This window comes from Xiphophorus maculatus, chromosome 2, assembly GCF_002775205.1.
Source record: "Xiphophorus maculatus strain JP 163 A chromosome 2, X_maculatus-5.0-male, whole genome shotgun sequence".
Lineage (NCBI taxonomy): Eukaryota > Metazoa > Chordata > Actinopteri > Cyprinodontiformes > Poeciliidae > Xiphophorus > Xiphophorus maculatus.
The window spans coordinates 19,976,420-20,001,030 of NC_036444.1; the positions used below are offsets into that span (position 1 = coordinate 19,976,420).

Below are 24,611 nucleotides of genomic sequence, written 5' to 3' on the forward strand. Positions count from 1 at the left end.
ACTTTTTTACTCATTTAAAACATTTTATTAAAATTATTTTGCGTTTTAAAGATACGATTTGGTAAAACAGAACAACTGTAACAGAACAGGTTGCAGTCAGATGGTAAAACATTCACGTTTTGAGAAGTTATTCTCTTTTCCACTGATTCATTCAGTCAAAGTTAACGAAATCAGTCGATTAAAATTTGTAGAAAATAGATTTAGAAAAATATTATTTGCCTCACAATGGAATTCATATTAAAGCTAATATGTTTGGGAACAATCCTAAAATGAACTAAAAGATCAAATATAGAACAGTAAACAAAAAACTTTTTTTTTTTTTTTAAATGAAAAACTCTTTGGTCTTTTCTGAATAAATCTGTAATTGGACATGGATTAGCACAGCAACTTTCTAGCCGTCGGCCTCCCCCCAAAACAAATCGGAGCCAAATAAAACAGATGTGAAGTAATAAAAAGGTGGATATGCTTTTGTAACTGGGCTCAGGATGATGATGCGATGAGTCTAAAAGAAGCAGGTGCTGTAGAGGGTGACCTTATGGCTGATTTCCTGCAGCAGCTTCTTCACTGCTGCCTCCATCTCAACCAGCTGTTCAGCTTTCAACTCAAGAGTTCGCTGATTGTCATCGTACGACTTTTCCAGATCTGAAACAAGAAAATTTTTTATTTTTCTGTCAGACATCTGTTGTGTTTTCTGGGTAACTCTTAAGTAAATGATAAGCCAAGAAAAATAAGCAAGCAGCATTCCTGGACTCAGAGGAAATTACCTTTCAGCAGCTGCAACTTGTCGCTGGCTTGCAGCAGCAGCTGTTTGGCCTGGTTCTGCAGTGACTCCGCCCTCTTCTTAGCGTCGGCCACACCCCCCGCTTTCTGATCTATCAGCTGTTCCACTGTGCTGTACTTTTGCTTCACCTCCGACTCAAACTCCTAAAACATGCACAAGGACATCAGAACAGCAGAGGCAGAATTACAGAAAAGACTAAACTATCAGACGGGTGAGCCCACCTTTTTGACCTCCTCTGCGATCCTTCCGATGTCTGCGGCTTCCTGATCGGCCAGCTTGGTTCTCTGAGTAACGTTTGCGGATCTGTCGGCGAGCAGCTTCACATCCTGCTCGAGCCTCTGCAGCCTCTGGGTGGCGTTGTCCAGCTTTGACTCTGCGTCTGCCGTCTCCGTCTCTACCTGAAAACACAACATGTGCTTTTTGTTTTTTTTACCAGATCTGACTTCTAGGTATGACGAGGCGAATATCGATGGCGGCCGCCACTGACGGAGGAGAGCAGCTTGGCGGTGGTCTGGATGTCGGAGGTGGCCTGCTGGATGGCGCTGCTGGCAGCTGTGTGAGCTCTCTGAGCTTCTTCCAGAGCTTGTTTCACTTTCTCTGCAGAGTCCTTCGTATCTGTCGCCTGCTTACTAACAAGAACAGAAAAATCTATTTAATGTCTATGTGAAACAAATATACTGTGTACATCCTGTTGTGTTTTCACTAAGTTCTCTGAGAGACCTTTAAAGTGGGTCACCTGGCTTGGCGGGCCTGGTCCAGCAGAGTCTCTGCCCTCTGAATGTCGTCGGCGCTCTGCTGTAAGATTGCCTCCACGTGTCCCAGCTCTCCCACCTTGTGTCGGATCTCATCCGTTAGGTTCTGCAGCTGAGCCGGTGTGGTCGGCATCTGCATGGCCAGAACTTCGTTTGCCACCAGTTCGATGCTCTCCAGGTCTGCAGCGTCCTCTGAAAAGGCCACAAGAGTTTATATTCGACTGAAGCTTTTTAGTTTAGTCTCTAAGTATCTTGTTTGTCTAAAATGGAGTTGCAAGGGTTGGTTTTGAACACCAGGAATACCTAGAGATCTTGCTTTAAAGAAGGGGAAACATACGTGTGAGGAAGTCTTTGATCTGTCTGATCAAGCTTCGCAGCTCCTCGTTGCTCTGGTCAACCTTGTGTTTGGTTCTGTTGGTCTTCATCAGGACATTCTGGGCGCTGAGCTTCGCCTCATCTGCCTGCATTTTCACCTCCAACACCTGAGGAGAGACTACAGCTGAAGACAGTCCTCACGGTTCAGCTCAGACCACAAACCAGGACTCCAGAGACCTACCATCTTGGAGAGCTTCTCCACCTCTGCCATGGCGCTGATGATTTCCTGCTCGGCCTCTTGAGTCTTCAACAGGATGCTGTTGGCTGCTGTCACTGCACCATCACATCCTTCTCCTCCACACTTGGGCTGACCTTCAGGGTCCACACAGCCCAGACCTCCGCAGGGCGAAGACCAGCAGGAGTCTTGGCCGGATGATGGACTGCCACAGGTCTGCAAAACCCAGGACATAAAAAAACAAACTATAAAATCCTAAATCTGGTGAAAGACAAGGACTTTCTGAATAAAATACAGAAATGAGAAGCAGGATTGTAAGGTATGATTTACATACTATTGACCCTACCAAGATCATGGATCACTCTGAAGAAATCAAAAATAGGTTAAGAGATCATGTTGCTTTATGTTTGGAAAGGAAATATTCTTGAAATGGGCATTTCATCAAGACGAGAGCCCTAAAAACTCCAATAAAAAAGCAGCATCTTGGTTGAAGATACAGTTCAAGATTGTACTGGTTCGCTATGGTGCAGTTTAAACTGTAAATGTTGAGTTTACAAGACATTTATTTGTTTTAAACAGCCTAATATTCTTTTTCCCCCTCTTTCTGTAACACATTTTATTTATCTTTCCTTATGTTTTCCCTGTAAAACAAATAGCATTGTTTTTCCAATGCATTTGTTAAAATATAAATAGACATAATCATAATATCTTACTTTAAAAAAAACACTGCTTTTATTTGTAACACAACTGTATAAATCAGACTGTATAATCTGCAGATGCTTTACCTTATAGCTGATCACTGATAGGTCCAAAGTCTCCATCTCTCCAGCCAGGTTGTCCAGCTTCTGAGCATGCTCAGACTGTCTCTCCAGAAACTCCTCCCTGGTTTGGTTCATTTTGTCTTCTGTGAGTTGCCGTAGGGCGGCAGAAGATTCAACTGGGTTGCCGGCGTTGATGGTTGAGGCATTTGCTCGCGCCTCGGCTGCTTGGGACTGCAGGAAGTACTTAGTGACACTGTCTGTTGCCCCTGGTAACAGAAAGACTTTATATTGTGTAGATCGGAGAGGATCATCTCCATGCTTATAACAAAATAACTGATCCATACTGATGCGTTTTTGGTACAAATTATGATGATCATAAGGAAACAAACAGGTCTGAAATGCCATTCCCTCATGCCAGCTGTATTGGCTGCTTCTTCAGTGAGAAACCAACCTCAGAAAACACAGAACTTATTTTCTGAAATGTAATCAGTTCAGTGATTGACCTGCAGGGGGAGACACAGCACATAGATCTGATCCAGTCTAAATATCATTTTATGTTGCAAAAACCTGTTAATCAGGGAATGCCATCATTTAAAGTTATTTAATTTACCCAGTTCTGATTGCCAAACAGATTACCATCCATTTCTCGTAAGTTTTAGTGCTTTAATTTTGAAAGGATCGTGTTCAACAGCTCTCTACAAACTTTGAGCTGCAAGTCTTTACCTCTGATGTTGGAGTTCTTGATGAACTCCACTTGGTCCAGCAGCTCCTGGACCGTCCGCTCCAGTTTCTGAGCATCCGACGTCACAGAGTCCAGTTGGGTTTTAATGCCAGAGTCCTGCTCAGCCACCAGATCCAAAGTTTCCTCGGTGTTGTTCATGGTCTGGCTCAAAGCTGCCATCAGGTCGCTGAGACACAAACGGAGATCAGAGTCCACATCCAGATGGGACATTTTCACATCAGGTTCCGTCTGACCTACCTGGCCTGTTGCAGCAAGTTTTGGACCTCAGTCAGAGGCTGCGAGGCCGGATCTTGGTCTAAGATGCTCTGGATGTCTGAGGCACTTCTCTCCATGCTCTCTATGGACTTCCTGTACGGTCCGCTGATTCCACTGGCTTTAATGGAGCTGACCTTGTTGACCAATCGGTGTGTCTGATTGGTCAGCTGACCAATGACGTTGTCCCACTCTGAGAAACACTGGTGGCACCGATGGCAGTCTGGGAAGGTCCCGTGGAAGCCGCGGGCGCAGGCGTCGCAGCGAGGCCCGGCCACGCCCTCCACGCAGATGCAGTGACCGCTCACTTTGTTGCACTGCGGCTCCAAGGTGCCGCGAGGGTCGCAGTCGCATGCTGTGGAGGCAAACGGCCATGGCTTTATTCTGAAAAGCTGAAATCCGCCAGTTTCTCACACAACTCCACCTACTTCAAAGTTAAAAGAAGAATAAAAACCTGGTAGCATGAGGACTTGAGCAACACTGGAAGTACTGATCTGTGGTTCCCCAAGGCAGATATACGCAAGAGTCAATTAAGAATAGAAAACTTTGTGTATTTTTCTCTTTTTAATATCAGCAATAAATTAAACAAGTAACATTTTAATGAAACAAAATAAACAGGTCTGAAAAAGGGCCGCAGTAGTTTGAGTTTGGATGTGCCGTTTTCCCGGAGTGACCATCGCAACCACACCGGCTGAGGAATGGGACGGCATCCCACAGCACTGTGTGACCAGTGACCACACCCTAATTATTAAATTACCAGTGTGCCATGTTTTGTTCAACCCAATGATTGTTTTTTCTGTATCTGGTTCAAATTAAGAAACAGCTGCTTTCAGATGTGGAAGCTAACAGCAACAAACTGGGACTTTTCTACTCCAAACTTCCGTCAGAAACTAAAGACCCAAAAAGTACCGCAGACTCTCACAAAGTCCAGGTTTCAGGAGGATTTTTAATAATATTTCCCTGCAACACTTGGGTCTTCCTGCTACAGCTATCTTCATGCCTCATCCTTACATCCTAAATCTTCACTTTCAGCATCGACTCTTTGGTGTGAAGGACCGATTTAACGTCTTTGTGTATTTTTGAGTTTTGTGCCGGTTCTGATCAGTCTGGTCCTGTTCACATGGAGCAAAAATATTTGAAGCTCGTTGAACATCTGGATGTAATCCGACTGCAGCAGAGAGGTTCTTTGAACACAGACATTCCCACAAAGTAGTTTGGGTTTTTTGTTGTTTTTTTATGGGCCATTAGAAATGCGTCTGAACTCTGGATTCCTGGTTTTGGGGGAAAAGTTTTTGAAGAACACATAAAGTTGGGGATATAAGCATTTGACCCCTTGCTGATTTTAGATTCATTTTAATGCACACTCAGAATATAAACAATAATTCAGAAAAAAAAAATCCACTATATAAGACTTTGTAATAGGTTTGTGTCTCATTAAGGGATTTTAATCCACTCCTCCTCAGAGAAACTCTAAATCATGTCTGTTTTTTGGCTGCAGTTTGAATCTTCAGCACTCTTTGCAGATGTTTATCATACCACAGTCTGGAGATTTGCTATATGTTCTTTTGCCACAGCATTGCTGTCTTAGCAGTGAATCTGAGTTTATTGCTATTTTTTAGGTCTCATCCACGACTCTAATTTACTGTTTTCATCCTAGTTTTCACAGAAAACATTAGTTTTTCTCCACAAATGGAAGAATTTCACCACTTCCTCTCATATCTCCTCTGGTCATTTAGGAAACCTAAGAGATTATCTGCAAATTTTAAATTGATTGAACTATGTGACATGACAAATTGTTAATCTAAGAGAGTCTGAACTCTGTTTCTGCTTGCACTTATTTCACTCACATGCAAACTACTTTTTACCTTGCATAAAATAATAATTCCCCTCCCCCCCCAAAAAAAAAAAAACCAAAACATTATTTCCTCTCAAAAATTATATATTTCTTTGGTTTGTAGGTGTTATGAACAACTCAGAAATTCAGCAGCACAGGAAGTATGAAACTAGATTTTCTAGAAATAGACTTAAAAGCCAGACTGATCTATTTCCAGTGAAACTCACCATGACACTGGACTTCAGGGTCTCCCCAGAACAGCTCTCGGCACTCGTTACAAGTTTTTCCTCCAAAGCCAGGATGGCAGGAGCACTGACCGCTGATCTGAGGGAAATCAACCGTCTCCATTAATATTCGATCACTTCATCAAGCAGAAGCCGTTTGTGCTAAGAGACCCTTCTGTAAATGTGATCAAAGTTCATCAGAAGGCTTCTTGTTATTCATGTTGAACTCCAGAGGTTAACAAACCGACACTCAGGATGAGTTGATGGAAATATTTTAGGCGTACATAAAGTCTGACAACAGAGCAAAGCTTCAGTCTGAATTTTATCAGTGAAACAGAAAAGCTCTTCACCTCGTTACAGGTCGTCCCGTACGAATGCTCAGGGTTGCAGTCGCAGCTCTGACAGCCGGCGCCGCTGGCCATGTTCCAGGTGTCGGGCGCACAGCGGTCACAATGTTGACCAATCGCATTGGGTCTGCAATGGCACTGGCCGCTGCTGCGGTCGCAGTGGCAGTCGGTGGAGGACTGGCAGCTGGACTCGTCGCTGCCCAGCTGATTACAGACACACTCTGTGATCACAAAACAGAATTATGGACAGTTTATCAGCAACTCAACAACCTTTCAGCTGAATTTTCAATTTTTAAGTTAATTTTTTTTCCTACTTTATGTTTTTTTAATTTCACTTCTTGGCTTTCTGACTTCTGGCTACAGACTCAGTTTCCTAATAAAAATTAAAAAAATCTTATCTGAATATTGTTTGCAATTTTAATTTAACAAAATATAGCAGCAACAATAACCCTTTGTTTCACATAGTACATTTGATATTTTTCATGTTTAACCAGTATATATTGGATTTTTACCTATTGGTTTTCGTTAGTTCTGTCTCAGTTATACTGGTTTCTCTGTGTTGTGAGGTGTGAAGGAAGTTTTCACTTTCACTCACTCCTGCAGTCCTGAACCAGGGCGTTGCCGTAGTAACCCAGTTTGCAGTTCTGGCAGGACGGACCCTCACTGTGGTACAGACAGCGCAGGCACTCGCCGGATCTGGCGTCACAGGACTCCGGGTCCAGCATGTCGATGTTGTTGTTGCACTGGCACGGGAGACACTGGCCACCGGCCTGTTCAGGGTTTCCATAGTAACCAGGTGAACACTGATCACAGCGAGCACCTGCAGAGGACGAGAGGTTTGGTTAACAACCCGATCATCAGCTTCCTTGATCTCTGCAGAGTTTTAAAATGGGTTCAAGATAACATACTGTAATACAAAAATGAACTCTCATACACAGATAAAAACTGAGATTCATTATTTCATTATCCAAGAGAACAAAATTCTATGAAGTTTGGAAAAATAAATCTCTTCAAGGGCCACAAACGGCCCCCAGCCTGAACTTGGGACACACTTCATCTAGGAAAATCCAAGTTTTCTCTTAGAAAAATAAAGCTTGTTTACTTTCATACAGGTAAACAAGTCACTGTACAAAGACACAGATAGTCCAGTTTTAACTTCTCCTCTTTTAGGTCAATCAGGATGACCACATTTGTTTGTATTTGCTAAAATCCCCACCCAACTTTTCAAATTGAGTGGGGATTCTTCCACAAGCTTCTCAAAATATAACATCATCACCTTCTGAACTTAATGTTATATTCAGTCAAATAACTGTGCCTGTTTAGTTTATGAAAGCGCAGACGATGATGTCATGGCTTTGAGATTTGTGTTAAATGGAGAAACACCGAGTGACAAACATCTGCTTCCTTGTGCAGCTGTTTTAGTTTTTATTTCATGTGTCAAGAGATAAAAGCTTAAACTTAGCCTAGCTTCACAGAGAGTTACAGCGCTCCATGAGTCTGGTTTATCCTCGGCAGGACCGACCCAAGCTTTTATGACATTTCCTCACCAATAATATGAGGACATGTCTTCATATTATTTCCTCACATTAGTGGAATATTAAACAATATTAAGGAATTATCGACTTACATCAATCTCCTATACATTACTGAAAAGCTACTCAAGTTTTTTCATATTTTAAGTGAACTAAGACGTTTACACTAGAAACTAGACCAAAAATACTTGGTAAAATTTGTATTTTTTTTTAAGTGTACATCATACCAATGTTATTATGGCTCTTGATTTTAATCTTACAGGAGTAGCAAACAAGCAAAGATGATCTAATTAATTTACAATTTGAAATGGAGAGTGGCATTTACTGCAAGTGCGGCATATTAAGTTAAGTATTTGAAAATAAAATTTGGAGATGAACATTGAATTTACAGTAAACAAGTTACCAAATTTGATATCTTTTGTTTTTAAAATTTGGAACAGAAAGTGTAAACAGTGTAAAATGTACAATCTATCACTACACTACTACCAGGTGGTATTGGGTGCAATTTCCAGAAACCTGCGGATGCCTCATTAATTTGCTCCAGTAATTATTTATAAATATAACCAGATAGGAAATGTCCAGCCAAAAAACTGTTGAGGAAAGTGACAGATTCTGCGTCCTAGAGATGTTTTGGTGCCAAACGCTTCTTTATCCCCCATCCCACGGAGACTTTATGAGGACGTTGGCTTTAGCTAGCAAGATGTTGGCATTATCCACAGCAAAACAAGTCCAGTATTAACATGACGTGAAAAGTCACTCTGTGAGGACGAAGCCATTTCTAAAATAACAAAGAAAAGCCAGAAAACGTCTTGCAAATACTCTTATGGAGAAAGACCTTCACAGGAAGATGGATGAAAGCATCTAAACAGATTGGTGCACTTCACAAAGTAGATGAGGAAAGAACATGAGGTAAAAATTACCAAGGAGAGTAAAGAAATTAATTTAAAGAAAAGCATAAAAAACTCAATTCTCTGATTCTGATTGTTTTTGGATTTAGTAAATAGAATCATTGTGGTTGAGCTGAACTAAAACAAGTAAGTTTTAATCTGATTTAAGGTTATTCATCTATTCATACAGGGTATGTAAACATCTGGTTTCAGTTGTATTTGTTGGCAAAGCTGATCAATATTACTCTGGTCAACTTTGCTTCATCAAAGCAACCTGCCAGAAGCAATGACATTAGGTCAGACATGCAGACATTTAATCCCCTCTCTCAGCCTGTGTTTCTCCTGTCAGATGGAAACAAAGAAAGTTGGTGACTCATGCGTCTGTCAGCAGCTGATTTCCCCCTGAACATCTTATTTCCTGCTTTAATAACAGACCTGACGTCTCAACACATCCCCCGCTCTCAGAGTTTCCCTCGGACTGAATAACAGAGCAGCTTCTCCTCAAATTAAAAGCTTGTGTTGAGACCATAAGTCAGGATCATAAAGCAATCCTCAGAGAAACATCTGGAGCTCAGAGCTGGTCCCTTCAAGAGTGGTTTTGTTTTCAAGGGGAAAAGGTGATGCACTTTTTTATATATAAAAATGAGCTTAGATCAATGTTGCAAACTAATTTACTAAAACCCCTTCAAAAATAAAGCAAACAAACAAAAACAAAAAAGCCTTTTTTTCAGTCTTATTGCTAGAGCTGCCATTTAAGGGAATAAAATTCAGAGATTTCGTGATTTATTTAGATTGTGTGGTGATGACTGTAGCGAGTAATGGCATTTGTATATTACATTTCAAATGCATTTTTTAAAAACGTACAGAAAAAAATTAGTTTTCACACAATATTTCTAGGCTTAGAAGAGCACAGGTGAGGCACAAAATCAAGAGACATTTATAAAATTATTCAGTTTGGATTTTCCTGACAGATTTGGACAAACTTGGAGAAAGTTCTAAGTTCTATTTGTTTGTTCTGTCAGAGTGAATAAAGTTCCCACCTTTGAATCCTGGGTTGCAAACACACACAACCTGCTCCGAGGTGTCGCTGCGGTAACAACTTCCCGCAAACTGCCGCAAACTGTTCGGGCCGTCGGGACACAAGCATGGGCGACAGTGGTCACCTGAGCCCAGAACCGGGTCGCCATAGTAACCATCCAGACACCTGAATGGGTGGGAAGGAATCTGTGAGGTCAGATGGAACTGATCTGAGATCAGATCCTGTCCCTGCGGGTCACCTGGGCGCACCTGTCGCAGCTGTGTCCGGTGGTGTGATCCCTGCAGGCGGTGCAGCGGCCGGTGGCGGCGTCGCAGCTCTCCGTGTGTCCGTTACAGGAGCAGGGGCGGCAGGCCGGGAAGCCCCAGTGACCCGGCAGGCAGCGGTCGCACTGCCGACCGTAGGCGCCGGCGACACAGACACACTGACCACTCAGCTGATCGCAGATTGGACTCTGGGACCCCTGAGGGTCGCATGCACACTCTGCAAAACACAGAACAACCTCAGAAAGTCCACCCACACTGCAAAAACACAAAATATCACCAATTAGGTTTGGTCTAGATTCCACTGCTACACTAAAAATAATTGGTGTAGCATTATTTTTGGTCTAGTGTATGTTAGCGATACATATGTTACTAATATACCAGTGTACTAACATATTTATCATACTAAAAAGTTACTTGCAATTACTTCCTATTTTCAGCAATAGGAATCATCAACTTAAAGCAAACTCCTATATCTCACTGAAAAGTATTGTGTAGGTTAGTACATATGTACTAACATATATACTAATATGTTAGTACATATGTACTAACATATGTACTAATATGTTAGTATATATGTACTAACATATTAGTACGCTAACATATTAGTACACTAGAATTAAGACAGACCTAACATGCAAGTAACTTTTCAAGCAATATATAGGAGCTTGTTTAAGTCAATAATTCCTTAATATAAATAAAAAAAGTACTAGTTTCACTGGAAGATTATTTCACTTATAACAAGACCTTTTTCCCATATAAAAAGTGAATAAATCTGCCAGTGCAAAAAGCACTTCTTCATCAATATCAAGGAATTATTGAATTAAAACAAACTCCTATATCTTTCTAAAAAGTTACTTGCAAGTCTTAATTCAAGTGTACTAAGATATTTGCAGTAGAAACTAGAGCAAAAATAATTGGTAACATTTTGCTTTAGCAGTGTAGAAGTGTGAAACTATCCATACAACATATCAGCCGCTGCACCTTTTACTGCACCTATTGATTATCACATTATTGATCCGTATCTGACAGGCTGTTTATTCGAGAAAAGGTGTCTGACCTTTGCAGCCACTCGGTCCAAACTGAAACGTAGCCGGAGCGCATCTGTCACAGTTCCTGCCCGCCACGTTGGGTCGACACTGACACTGGCCCCCGCTGGGGTCACACACTGTGCTGAGAGAGCCCTGGGGGTCACACTGGCACTCTGGAAAATGGGAGTCCAACACAAGGGACAATTCAAAACACTAAATCTGCACATCCTGGGGAGAGACATGAAGAATTTACAAGCTCAGAGGAATTCAAAGAGGAAACAAGTCGAGTCTTGCTGAAGAAGAGAAGCTGGAGGCTGAGCGCTGATGGGAGGCATTTAGGGATCAGCAAAGACAACAGCTCACTGTTAAAGCAGCTGTGAGGGAGGCGGCAAGAGAACAAGAGGTGATGAAATCAGATGCATGTAAAGAGGGAGGAAAGGAGAAACATTGCTAATGGGATCGGTCACATCTTGATATTTTGAACAATAAAAGTCTTTCTGAAGTTTTTCTTCACTGCAAAAACAAAATATTTTTTTGTTTCTAGTGCAGATATCTTAATACACATGAAATAAGACAAAACGAACTAAAAATTAGCTGTTCAGCTCAATGTAGGAGCTTGTTTTAAGTCAATAATTTCTTAACGTTGCTGAAAAAGTAGTTGTAAGTAAACTAATCTGCCATTGCAGCAAGACATTTTTTCCAATACTATAAGAAAAATTGTCTTGTTCCACTGGATGATTGTTTTATTTATTGCTAGAGTTTTTTCATCAATATTAAGGAATCTTCAACTTAAAGCAAGCTCCTTTACTGAAAAGTAATGTGTAGGTTAGCTTTGTCTTATTTCAAGATATTTGCACTAAAAACTAGACCAAAAATGTGTGTTAGGATTTTGTATTTGCATTTGTTTTTACAGAGCTTTCTTGTTGAAAATGTTTTCATGCAGCTCTTCCTGGTTTTTACTGAGGTGTGACTGAAATAATCCCCTCTGAATCAGAGCGGAGCTGAAATCAAACCCTGAGGGGAATTCCTGCCATCAGCCTGATTGGGCTGGGTCAAAGGTCGGAGTCCGGGGTTAAGTAGAGACATTCCTCAGAGAGCAAGAACTACCTTTGCTCCATCATCACTGCACTGCACTGAGTGCTGAGTACCTTTAGCTCCCTGCTGCAACAGGGCAGAGATGCTGAAGATGAAGTTCCTGCAGATGTCAGTCATCGGGGTTTTAATGACACTCTGGCTGTTCTCCAAACATCGATAACGCTGAAACGTTTCCCAAGCACTCGAGTCCCCTCCCACAGAGGGGGTGAATATTTCCAGGCTCTTACAGTGCGGCATCAACACGATCTGAGGGACGGGGAGAAAAACACTGAGCTGGAGGTCCAAAAGATGTGCAGACCTGCAGTCTCAGTCCGGTTAGCACGACATGGACCACTGATAAACTATGAATAAAACGTGTAAATGACTCAGTCGGTGAACTATATGACCTCAGTGGCTTTGAGTGGAAGAAAGGTCAGAAATGAGAAGGTGAACAGTTTCCTCACCGAGTCGATCAGCGTGTACGGAGAATGGACTTCACTGAGGGCCGAGTAGAGCGGGAGACTGAGGCGGATCGTGTAGTTCAGCCCAGATTCAAAACAAACCGCCCTCGGCAGAACCACGTACCTGTGGACACAGATTCAGCGTACACTTCAATCACTCATGACTTTTAATCCTGTCTTTAAAAAAAAACAACAAGTCAGTTCAGAATTTGGTGTTTTACTTGACTTGTTTTTTTTTTTTTATGTGGGGTTTCCAAAGTTAGCCAAATCCAGCCCTGACTGCTGGAGGGCACCGTATTTTAAGATGTTTAAGATGAATCAAATGTATGGCTCATTAACAGAACTTGATGACACGCTCAGGAGGTAATTCAGTCTGTGGTCCAGTCGTTTGACACAGGGATGCATCTAAAACATGGAGGACGTGAAGATTGGAGTTGGCTATCCCTAGTTCAAGGTTTTCTGGTCTTTCTGATTGGTTTCCTTTGAATGCTCCATTTTGTTCACCCTCTGATAATTTAAGGAAGCGGCCCACTCACCGCGAGCTGGGATGAAGGGAGATCATTTGGTTGTCGTCGTCTGGCACCGTGTTGACGCAGCGGCTGTCAGCTGTAATTGGTCCAGGCCTCATTACTATCATCAGAACCTCCTCCCATTGGTCAGGCAGCTGCAGAAATACATCACAGTAAAGTGAAACAGAGTCTTCCTGACTGACAATACATCCCACAGGTTTTCAGCTTTTCCTGGTTTGCGACATCAAGCCGACAGGTTGCGTCTCACCTGAGGCTCGTAGCGGATAAGAATGTCGTACTCCATGGAATGAGGGATGTTGTCCACAGAGAAATCCAGGAAGGCCCCTTCAGGAACATTGACCAGGCCAACGCCTGTCCAGGTGGGACTGCGGTCATGAGGGTGGGGTCTGGGCACCATCGTCACTCCCTACAGACACACAGAGGAGGCCCAACAGGTGTTTGGGTTCAGGCTGATCCAGAAATAAATAAACACTACAGCTACTCTGTGACAACAATGAAGATGTTTGGAATAATGAGGAACATGGCAAACCATGTGAAGGAAACACTATTAAGTTATATTAAAAAGATTGGAGCAGAATAAGCAGCAGAACAAATCAGGGAAACAATTAAATTAGGGAACTTTTGCATCCAAAGTTTTTCAGATGCAGATCAATAGTTCTCAGTCGTATAATAATATAAGAAATAATAATGTAATATCAGAGCAAGACCCAGTTTGGTTAAAATATTTTAAACAAAGCAAACATAAAGCAGAATACATATTGCCTTTATGTTTTTATAACTTTAATCTACTGTTTTACTATTGATGTTTTTTAATATTTATATGTTTTATATACACGTGAAGTTAGAGGCCAAATGTGTTAGAATATCTTTCATTACAGAGAACAACAAAAAGGATACACACTTTCAGCAAATTAGGGATCCATTTATGCAACCATGTGGAACTCCAAACATCCAAATATTTAGGTTTACCCCCCATGAAATGGATTTGTAATTGTATTTTATTGCATGTAAACAACTTTCCACTAAAAAGTTTTCTTTCTTTCTTAAGTATCTGAACCACTAGTAAGGAACATTTAGGAACATTTTGTTCCGAAATGTTCCTGAGAGTTTGTAATTTGCAGTTTATTTTCTGACCATGTACACAGCGCCAGGTCTTTTTGTTTTGATCTTGAAGTTCTGTTGATTGCAAGATAAAGAAAAAAAACTCTATTGGACCAAATGTTAGAGAAACAGTTCTGTTTTCATTTCATGTTTAGTGCTTCAGAAATGAAAACATCTCAGTTTAAAGATCTTGTGTCCTATAACAAAAACAACTAACAAGAATCTACCAGGTTTTTTTTTTTCCATCCTGCTGCAAATATTTTGTTTTCTTTTTAGGAATCAACTTTAAAGTAGATGTTAGAAAGCTAGAAAATGTTTTTCTTAAATGTTTAACCTTTTTTATTTTTCAGAGGTGATGTAGGATTCAAGCTCCTTCATCACATAAACAGGTCAGAGGTTAAACTCACAGGTCCAAACTTGGCATCTTCAGCCTCGTAGGTGTAGTGATCCAGAGCAACAAAGTAGAACCCGGACTCCACCTGATCGCAGCGACGGCCGAACATGTGATCCCTGCAGACACACTGACCGCTCACCTGATCACACCTGCAGACAGGAAGTCATACAAACTGATTCATCACAACACAAAACTGCTTGTTTCAGTCAGGGAGTCTGATTTATTTCAGCAATTGTATTTCCTTCTTAATGGTTGAACTTCACAGTCAAACATTTGGTTCCGTGATCTCGTCTCACCAATTCATGATGAACAGTCACACTCATATGGACACTCTGCAACGCCCAGTAGTTGTTTTTAGCTAATTTGAACTTAAAGATATGAGTTATTAATTATGAAAACACTGAGAAATTTAAGCTATAAAAACAAAGTAAAAGAAACTGAAGAACTTTTAAATTTTTGTAGAAAAAAAACATTGATTTTTGGTGAGGTCTAAATTTAATAATTTCCTCTTAAGATGGCTAAGCTTGAACATCGTTACCCTGAATTTTACTGAGTTTAAGCCTCAGGAATGCAGTTTGATGCTCCATAATCAGAAAATGAACCACTGTTAGCTCAATGGGAGACATGAAAAGAGAAAAACATGAAAGTCTATGTAAGGTTTGTCTGAAACTTAGATTGAAAGTGAGGAATGGGACAAAGATTTCAGAGACTGATATCAGAGTTTAGTGTAAGCCTAGAAGAAGTGTGTTAGCTAAAGAGACACAGAGCGTCTGTAGGTTGTCCTGACTGGTTTTCTTCTTTGCTGATATTGTTTGCTTAATGAGTAAATGAAGGTACATTTTGGTGTTTAAGAGCAATAAAACCCTCTCTTTGCAGGGATAAAAATTGAGATTAGGCACTAAGCCTTTCTTTAAGAACTGATATTTAAGTGGGTTTCCTAATTTTCACCTGAATCCACTTAAACCACATGATACAATGAGTGGTGTTTACAGATCAAGCAGAACTTCTGCTGCAGTGTTAAACCTGAAGGTTAGTACCCAGAAAATCTATTTTTATGAAAAAACTCTCCCATCCTTCCTCTTTTCTAGAGTCAATAATTGGTGAGGGTGTATTAAAATGGACTCACCGGTTGTGGACGGCTCCTCCCAGATCGCAGTCGCACGGTCTGCAGCCGTCCATGTCGTTACTGAGTCCCCAGTGTTCATCCTGCAGACCCAGCAGTACGCCCAGTTACACATCCTCCAGTCTCCAATGTCTCTGACTGAAACTCCCCCGTTTTGTTTCAGAACGTGTCTCTCTGGTGTTAGCTCGCCACCTCTGAGGACCGCGATCTGATTGTAGGATAAGTGCAGAGTAATCTGAGTATTGTCCTCACCACACACTGGTCGCAGTCCCGCCCGATCACCAGACGCTTGCAGAAACAGCTTCCTGTTTCGCTGTCACACGGGTTTCCTCCAGGAGATGTTCCCAGGGGACTGCAGGTACATGCTGCAACCATCACAACTCATCAGTCCCAATCTACATCCTAAATATATCCAGTAACACCTGCTTCTGTCTAGGTTTGAAATAAAGGATTTAAGAATTAGGTTTTGCTCCCCAAAATCCTGATATTTTTTTTCTTTCCTGCAGTCTTTTGTTGTTCTGTGGAGATTTCACCGATGCTCCAGCATCCTTAATTATTCACAAGTATACACCTAAGACCACAAATTTTTAAATTAATTAAATTTTAAAAATTAATCGCTGACTTAAAGAGTCCACAGCCCTGTACAAACTCACTGAAAGTCTGCCTCTAGTGTTGGTGCATTAGGGTGTAAATAAACCCATGGCAGGCCCCACCTTCAGATCTAACCACTCTGCATCTCCTGTTTGTTACTGTTGAGAGAAAGTGAGGAAACATCTGTAAAAGTCAGAAGACGTGAAAATCTATCTTTTGTCTCCCAAACGGATCTGCTTTCACACCGACTCATCGGTGTTCAGCGGGTCACGTAGATCATAGATGATCTGACTGATATCTGCAGCTACGCCTCCTGACAAGAAAATCTCCTCACTGCATCAAACCTGCATCCACCAAAGGGTGACATGCATTTTAGTTTGGGAGCGCCACATTGGAAATCTTTGCGCCTCATTTAAAGCAAACACTCCAACCTTCTCTGGAGCATGGCATATTTCTAAATGGTGTCACTACTCCCAATGTAAGTGACATGATATTTCAGAGGAAAACAAAACAAAGTGAAGAACCCACATTGTTTTGGTAGATGCACAAGAAAATGAAAGATCTGATCTAAAGCTCTTTAGATCACTGCACATGTATGGTACGGAATAAAAAACGAAAATATTGGTACTTTAAACCACTTACATTCATCCAAGCATTCAAATTTCAGATACAAGTTCATATTATGTTATCTTGTTCATTTATTTTCCCTACTGTGGGACAATAAAGGATATTTCTATTTCTATATTTGTGTTGTTATCAGAAAACAGCATATTTCACACTGGCAACATTTATAGTCCTGTTTGAAAAGACCAAAACTCCTCCAACAAGATTTTATTTTAATTTCATTGGTAATGAAGACTTTCTAAAAGATGAACAGAAATTATTCTGCAGGTAGATAACCTCGTTCATTTATTCTGCATGAAGCCCTTTACAGGTGCTGGGGATACTTTGGTTACTTTATCAAAATTTCTGTTGGTGTGAGTACAAACATCCAGCCGATGTTTGTACTCACTTATTCTTGTAGGATCGCAGAGAGGCAGAGATGCAGAGATGCCGGGTTACCTGAACAGGTTGCCAGGCCATCGCACAGAACAAATATCCACGCACAAACTCGTAAGGACAATGGAGAGAGACCAATTAAGGTAGCAGTCATGGTTTTAGACTGTGGGAGGAGGCTGGAGTCCCTTACATGAACTGGGAAAACATGCAAACTCCATGCAGAAAGGTTTTAACAGCCTCTAGGAAATCCCACGTCCTCTTGTTGTAGTGGTTCTGATGTTTGTTACCTCGGATTTAACTCTTCGGACCCAAAAGGGGAATGTTTATACCAATCAGTTCCCCGTTTCAATATCAAGCATCTCGAGTCAGTCCAGTCTGATAACATGTCAATGATTTATCAGTGAATCTGTTCCGTCTGTGAGGATCTTTGAGAAATGATCAATGAACCGAGCCTTCATGTGAGCGTTTTATACCTTTGCAGCCTTCAGGTTCATCGCTGAGCCCGTAGTACGCCGGTTTGCAGTGTTCGCACCGTTCCCCCTCCACATTGACTTTACACCGGCACTGACCAGCGATCAGACCGACTCGGACATCCGTCAATCCGTCGCATATTCCTCCATTCAGGGAGCCCACGGGGTCGCAGTTACAGGCTGCAGACAAACAAATCACAGCTACCCAGTCGACATCAGAAGAGCAGAACTCCAGCTTCGTGTCAACAAAAGGGGAAATCTTCTGTTGACATGGAAAAATATAAAAAACTAAATCTCTGGATGTTTTTCATATCTGCCTCAGTGTGATCATCAGGACGTCAGGCTGTAGATGTGGATGATTAAAAGTGTGATTCTGTCGTTTGAGCAAAGGTGAGAAGATAATCTGTGAGGCAGGTCTAAGCCTGGATGAAACCACATCAAAGTCCTCCAACATGAAAACATGCCTAAATGTTTGGTCTTAAATTCATCCTTTCATCTTCCTTCATGAAAATGTCTGAGTGCCTGAAATCTGATCAGGACTCAGGACTTTAGCAGAGAATATAATACCATGTTATAAAGACAAAAGAGCATTTGAAATGAAAGTGCTTCTGCAAAGCACAGAAACTGTACATAGATTTGTGGATCTTTGAGGATCCTGGTTCTTTCTAAAGACAGAACTCTGTTCTGACTCAGAAACCTCAGGAAACAGCTGGACTCTGGTGTTATTTCACACCTTCACAGGTTTAGATTTGAATAAAAACAGGTAGACTCACGCTGGCAGATGTTTGGGTCTCTGAGGTCCTTCTCCGGATGTTGGTAATAAAACGGTCTGCACTGCTCACAGTTGTGTCCGGTCGTGTTGTGCCGACAGTCGTCGCAAACTCCTCCGCTGACGTTTCCAGAAGCCATGAACACGGCCATGTCGAAGTGGCATGAGTCCGAGTGCTGGTTACAGTTACACTCTGTAGAGCAAAGAAGGAGATTTCACCACCAATCTGATGTCCAGTTTACCGTAGAAGCTGTTTCAGATAAGATTTATCCAATTATTAACGGTTTTGATTTTATTAAGGCAGTAAAGAGACGATATGATTCTGACCACTGGCAGAATCATAAACTTGCATCTCAATTATAATCAGAACCCAATAAAGTATGAATGTGTGGCTCAATTTGGACCAGATCAGTGAAACCACTTTGGGTCATTGGAGATCTACATGGGCATTATTGGACCACTTTAAAGGTACAGAGACTGTATGGAAATGGCTTACACACAAGTGGATTCTTATGGACCAGTTTATAGCCATGTAGGCCATTCTGGACCAGTATGGAACCATGAGACTCACGTTTGCAGGCATTGGTGTTGCGCCCCTCGGCTGGTCTCCAGGGCAGATCGTGGTAAAAGCCTTCGCACTGTTCACAGTTCAGTCCTTTAGTGTTGTGGTTGCACATACAGTGACCATGAACCTAAAAGACACAGACAGATAATTAATAATCATTACACACTCAAAAACAATTGAAACTGAATTGAACTGAAGACTGAAGATATGCACAGAAGACACGCTGAGGCAAAAACCAGAGGACTCACCATGCCCTCCATGGTCTGGCCTGCTCCTTCAACAGGGGCGCATTCAGACGCATGTCCATAACAGAAGCAGTTTCCTCTGACCACCATGTCATAGATGGCATAGTAATACTTCTCCTTGATCTCCATCCGAGAGTCCAGCAGGTTGTCTCCGAGTGTGTGCAGCTTGGTGAACTTAACCCGCAGGTTGGTGATCTTCAACAAGTCTGAAAAAAAGAGAAAATAATCACAGATCAATAACCTTTTGCTAACTGAGACTCTGGTTAAATTGTCTGATTCAAGGAGACGCACTCTGGATCCGTGGACTGTAAGGGTCTTCAATACGAAATGCTGGGTCCAGGACTCTGTAAATCACCTAAAAGAAGAACAATTAACAACCAAAGAGCACCAAAAGGTCACAGTAGCGGATCTTCATTACATCAATGTAAGGACACTGAAATGCCCCTGCAGTTGCCTTCAAATGTTTTCAGGAGCTACAGTACCTCGCCTTCAGTGGATGGCTCGATGTCCGAGTAACGTGAGTCACAGATGACATCATCAACCTTCTTCATCGGACCATGGGAAACTGATGGAAAGGACGACTCGCAATCGTAGGCAAAGTAGCGGTAAACCTGCCAGGTTTTTCCATAGTCTGCTGATCGCTCAATGACCATGGCAGCTGGTCGAAACGTCTGGCGAAAGAGAACAGGTAAAGATGACACGTCCAAAACTCATCTGACTGTCTAAATAAGCTTACCAATGAGCTCATCCAATAATCAACAGAGCTGGAATAGCCATGTTTCTACTTATTGCTGGTTCAAGAAATCGGCAGAAAGGCACTGAAGTTACTTTAAAAAGAGAACCGAGTTGAAGCATAAAGATCTGGACCATTTTTATGGTTCCTCAAAGGTTCTTACCACCTGCTCTACCACACCAGCATCAACACTGTAACTCTACTTCATCAAATCAGATGGACTCTGTCTCCACCTCCTGCTGGATGGCACCCCACTTGGGCTCAGCGCCCAATTTCTCAGAATTTGTGATTCCTATCACCAGTAACTCACACTGTCAGGAAGCCTCTTCTGTGTGAAGAGCTCACCTTGAAGGTCATAATGAGATGAGTGAAGTGAAACTCGGCTTCAAGGTTCAGCTGGACGGTGACATTCTCCAGACCTGAAGAGCCACAAATGAAAATCAGTTTGTACGAAACAACCAACCTCAAATGTTTTGGTAATGATACAGGCCACAGTGTTCTGGACCCACTGAGGTTAATATTTGAGAGAGAGTGCCACCAAGATGAAATTTGCAGTACGAGGAAGTTACGGTGGAGGGATTCAGTTTGGGAATGCAGCTAGGTGTTAGCAAAAGACCAACATGATTTAAGCAGACTGTTATTTGTATGAGCTTTGTACGAAAAAAGCAATGTCTAGAAAGACTCAAAAGGATTTATGGAGGAACTGTCAATACTGAAATCCCACCAAATGTCTTAGGAAAGTGTCCACGGGACATTTAATGTCTTGTGGACACTCAGAAAAATGGGTAGATTGGAGGGAAGAGCTGGATGACATGTCAGGGAGAAGTTATATTGAAATTACAGAAGACATTATCAAGAGAAATCAGTTGTATGGTGAACATAAGGAGACCTAGGGTACAACACAACTAACCTCCATAGTGGCCCATAATAATGTGAACTTAAAAGGTTTTGATCTAAATATGTAAAAAGCCATGGAGATCAGTTTCAAACATTGTTAAGTTGATGAGAATCAGAATAGGTAATGGTCTAGAACCAGCTGCCCTGAGGATGTTGTTTCAGATCCTGTTTCTGTACGATGATGGGGATGGAAACCAGACTGAAATTCTTCTTAAGACAGTGTTACTGATAAATGGGAGGGAATCAAGTAGGCATTTGTTTTCAAGGACTCTGCCAATTTATGGTCTGTTAGCAGCTGAAGAAACAAGCCTTGACCTCTAACTGTGAGGTCGATACCCGGCTCTGACGCTCATATCTACCGTTTGACCAGCAGAACAACACAACTGAATCGTTACCATTCTCAGACTGCCACCAGGTCTTCAGCCTGTTGGGACCAAATGTGGTGACGACGTTTTCAATTCGGTGGCTGTGGTTGTGATTGGCCAGCTCATCGTCATATGGTGCTGCTGAGTCACACACAAAGCACTTCTTCTCCTCCTGGTTAAAAAAAATAAACAGAGGGGGAGGGCAAAGAGTTAACAGGGAGTTAAATTCCTCGGATTCCTCTCTGCTGGTGGTCAGTGGAGATAAAACTCTTCAAGCAAAGATTCCTGAGAACAAATTAAACCTTCAGCAACACCTTCAAGCTGGGAGGTTTCCACATGTGCCGCTGCTTTACCTCATTTGTTGGAATAAGACTTTCCTGATCCGAGGTTGTTGAGCACTATTATCTTCTTCGCTCAAAGAGCCTTTCCATCACAAACATTCGATCTCTGATAAGTGCATCAGAGGCAACATGGGGTTCAGTGTTTTGCTCAAAAATGCAGAACCAGACCTCAAACACATCCTAAGCCCCAGCTGCTGCTTATATTTTCTTTGTCCTTTGAACCTCCTGACACCAACTGAGAGTCTAAAACTCAAAACTAACAGATCAAGTTCAAACAGTTTACACAATCGGACCTGAAACCAACAGCAGGGTTAGTATGAACACTTTGTGCTGACAAAAAAATAGTCCCAGAAAGGTTTGGTTTTATATCAGAATGGATGGAGAGTGTTGGACCTTTTCGCCGTTCTGTTTGTTGAAACATCTGGATAAACATCTGCCTGCAGCCAGACTCTCGACCTCCTTATAGGGAGATCGTTTTACACAGGAAACACCACAGACTGTAACACAGACACACACAGTTTAACCAAACACACAGAGCGTCCATCCCAGGGACCGGCGGGACGTCAGCAGGAGGTCAGAAACTGAAGGTTGTTTCCCAGGAAACTCAAACATGCTGATGAGAGAAGTTCCTTTACAGACTTTACAGCCCTCAAATCTTTCAAAGAAGCCCATTCATTCATTCATTCATTCATTCATTCATTCATTCATTCATTCATTCATTCATTCATTCATTCATTCATTCATTTTCAAACTAAGAAGCTCATAGAAATTCTTAGTGGCTTAGTTAAAAGTTTACCCTGGACCATGAATTTTAACTTTAAGACTGGCCTAACACCTGCTTTATAATCGTTATTTCTGTCCACACACATATCCATCTTTGTGGAAGTCAAATTTTGCTCCCCTACGACAAAGGCCAATAAGATTGAAGGTCACGGCATAGAGCAGATTTCGTCATAGTGCGACGTTGAATGAGGCCAGTTGGTGTGACAAAGGATACTGGTGTTACAGTATCCACCTAGTGGCACCTAAACTCATCAGCCTTGAAGGAATGACTCCATTGGGCAAAACAAGCATCAAACTTGTCTTTTACCTGCAAGTGGCTGACAATGCAGAACGGTTCTGGACGCTTCAGTCCACAGGTAGAGGTGGACAGCAGCTGGTGAGCTCGGCCAATCAGAAGATCGCCTGTCGCTGGGTAACAGCTGCCTTCAGTGCAAACGTCGCCAAACTCTGGGAGGCTGAGGTCAACTGGGGTCCCACCCGGTGAGCCTCCGCCCTCCTGAGTGCAGGTGAGTGCCTGCAGAGCTGAGAGAATGAACCGGGATTACATTCAGACTGGCTCTTTCAAGCAGATGAACGTCTGAAGACGAGGAGCAGATACTACTCAATAGGATGAAGGTGGATGCATTTACAGCTGGCCACTACAGTTACATCCACTGATCTTCTAACCTGCTCTGCAGCGCCTCCTGCCCTGAGTTTAACTTTGGTCAATAGAAATCTAACACCTGAAATTACTGGAGGAGTTTCAGACAGCATCATAAAGTTCTGCTCCACCAGACTGATCTCAGGTCGGACTTACAGCATTTCTCTAAATTGTTGAGTTGAATATTTAAAAGACCAAGCAGAGACAAGAGCTGAATAAAATTAGTCTCCATCAAAGTTTTCTGAGATCCGATTTATGTATAATCTCTTTTCAACAAGACGGATCTTTCTATTCACGTCCAGTTTTTCCTCCATTAGACTGATCCCAGGTCAGATTTAGAGTTGTTATAGTTATAGTTGTTTGTTCCACAGTGGGAAAATTCAGTCAGCAGCATGTATAATCATATACATTAATAGCCAATTTAAAACATACAAAGAACTGAGTAGGGTCATTAAAAATTAGAAGAGTGCGCATGAATATTTGTGAAAATAACTTTAGATGTAAACACTTAAAAAGTTGAAGTTTGTTGGGAGCTGAGCTGATTTAAACATCTCATCATTTTTTCCTCTTCTAATCTCAGACCAGAGTTTGAAACTGAACAGATTAATTGATCTAAACTCAGAGGAAGAAAAGTTTGTTGAACATTTTTCAGCACTCTAAAGATTTGTGTCCACTCTCTCTGAACTTTCATTTTAAAGTCATTTAAATTTTCTCTTTGTCCCCGATTGAAAACAGCTGTTTCAGGATTCACCTTGTTCCGGTTCGGATCCAGTCCGAGCCCGTTCCAGAAAACTTTTTTTTTCTTTCCCCATGGAGTTTTTAATATGTTTGAAACTGAAAGTTGAAGAAAATTAAAGTTTCCAAACTCCTGCTGCTCTCAGGTCAGATCACCGGCACTGAGTTCTAGAGCTTGTCTGGAAAAACTTCTGCAGAACCGAGTCACATTTACTCACCGAGCAGCACCGCGAGCCGCAGCTGCAACATGATCCACAACCAGAACCGCCGATGAAAACCTCCAGGAACCGGGATCAGAACTTGTCAGACCCCTGCAGACCTTCTGAGGATCCCGTGGGCTCCCAGAACCCCCCACCAGACCCCCGCAGCCTCCGCGGAGCTCCGCCTCATGAGAGCCACCCACCCCCGCTTCCGGCCGGCCCAGATTAAAACCACTCGGACAGAATGGTAGAACGAACGTAAAGCCCGTCCAGAACCAGAACAGCACTCAGATTTAAAAGATAAAACCTGAAGAGGAATAAAGAAAAAAAAAAAAAAAATCCGGACTGAGCTCTGGAGCCACCAAACGGCAGCTGATCGGAAGTCAGCAGAACATTTTTGGCAAAGAAAGAAATGAAGAGTTCAAAATGAGAACGTTCACAGATTGGATCCCGGATCAGTTTCATGCTGAAAATGTTCAGTCTGAAGAGCCTAGATCAACTTGATATTTTCTCCATTGATCGTCTGTTACTGATTAATGCTGATATATTGATTTCCCTGTCTAAAACAAAGTTTGACTCTTAACCCCCCTCTAGAGAAAACAC

At 42.0% G+C, this 24,611-nt stretch overlaps 1 protein-coding gene across 1 annotated transcript; it reads right to left on the reverse strand.

Annotated features, from left to right (window-relative positions):
- Nucleotides 1-24,167, reverse strand: lamb1 (laminin subunit beta 1). The gene is made up of 33 exons (XM_005796381.3): nucleotides 24,027-24,167; nucleotides 22,741-22,955; nucleotides 21,340-21,481; nucleotides 20,393-20,466; nucleotides 19,797-19,985; nucleotides 19,606-19,669; nucleotides 19,318-19,520; nucleotides 19,076-19,196; nucleotides 18,509-18,697; nucleotides 17,739-17,915; nucleotides 15,928-16,040; nucleotides 15,679-15,758; nucleotides 14,566-14,701; nucleotides 13,305-13,463; nucleotides 13,064-13,191; nucleotides 12,531-12,651; nucleotides 12,141-12,333; nucleotides 11,022-11,165; nucleotides 9,950-10,181; nucleotides 9,703-9,866; nucleotides 6,839-7,063; nucleotides 6,247-6,464; nucleotides 5,900-5,996; nucleotides 3,824-4,193; nucleotides 3,568-3,752; nucleotides 2,869-3,110; nucleotides 2,090-2,299; nucleotides 1,871-2,015; nucleotides 1,518-1,725; nucleotides 1,269-1,410; nucleotides 1,003-1,179; nucleotides 765-924; nucleotides 1-642 (listed from the first exon to the last, which is right to left on the reverse strand). Exons 1-33 carry the CDS (start codon nucleotides 24,055-24,057, stop codon nucleotides 503-505), a joined length of 5,394 nt encoding a protein of 1,797 aa, XP_005796438.1. The 5' UTR covers nucleotides 24,058-24,167; the 3' UTR covers nucleotides 1-502.
- Between the last annotated feature and the right edge of the window lie 444 nt (nucleotides 24,168-24,611).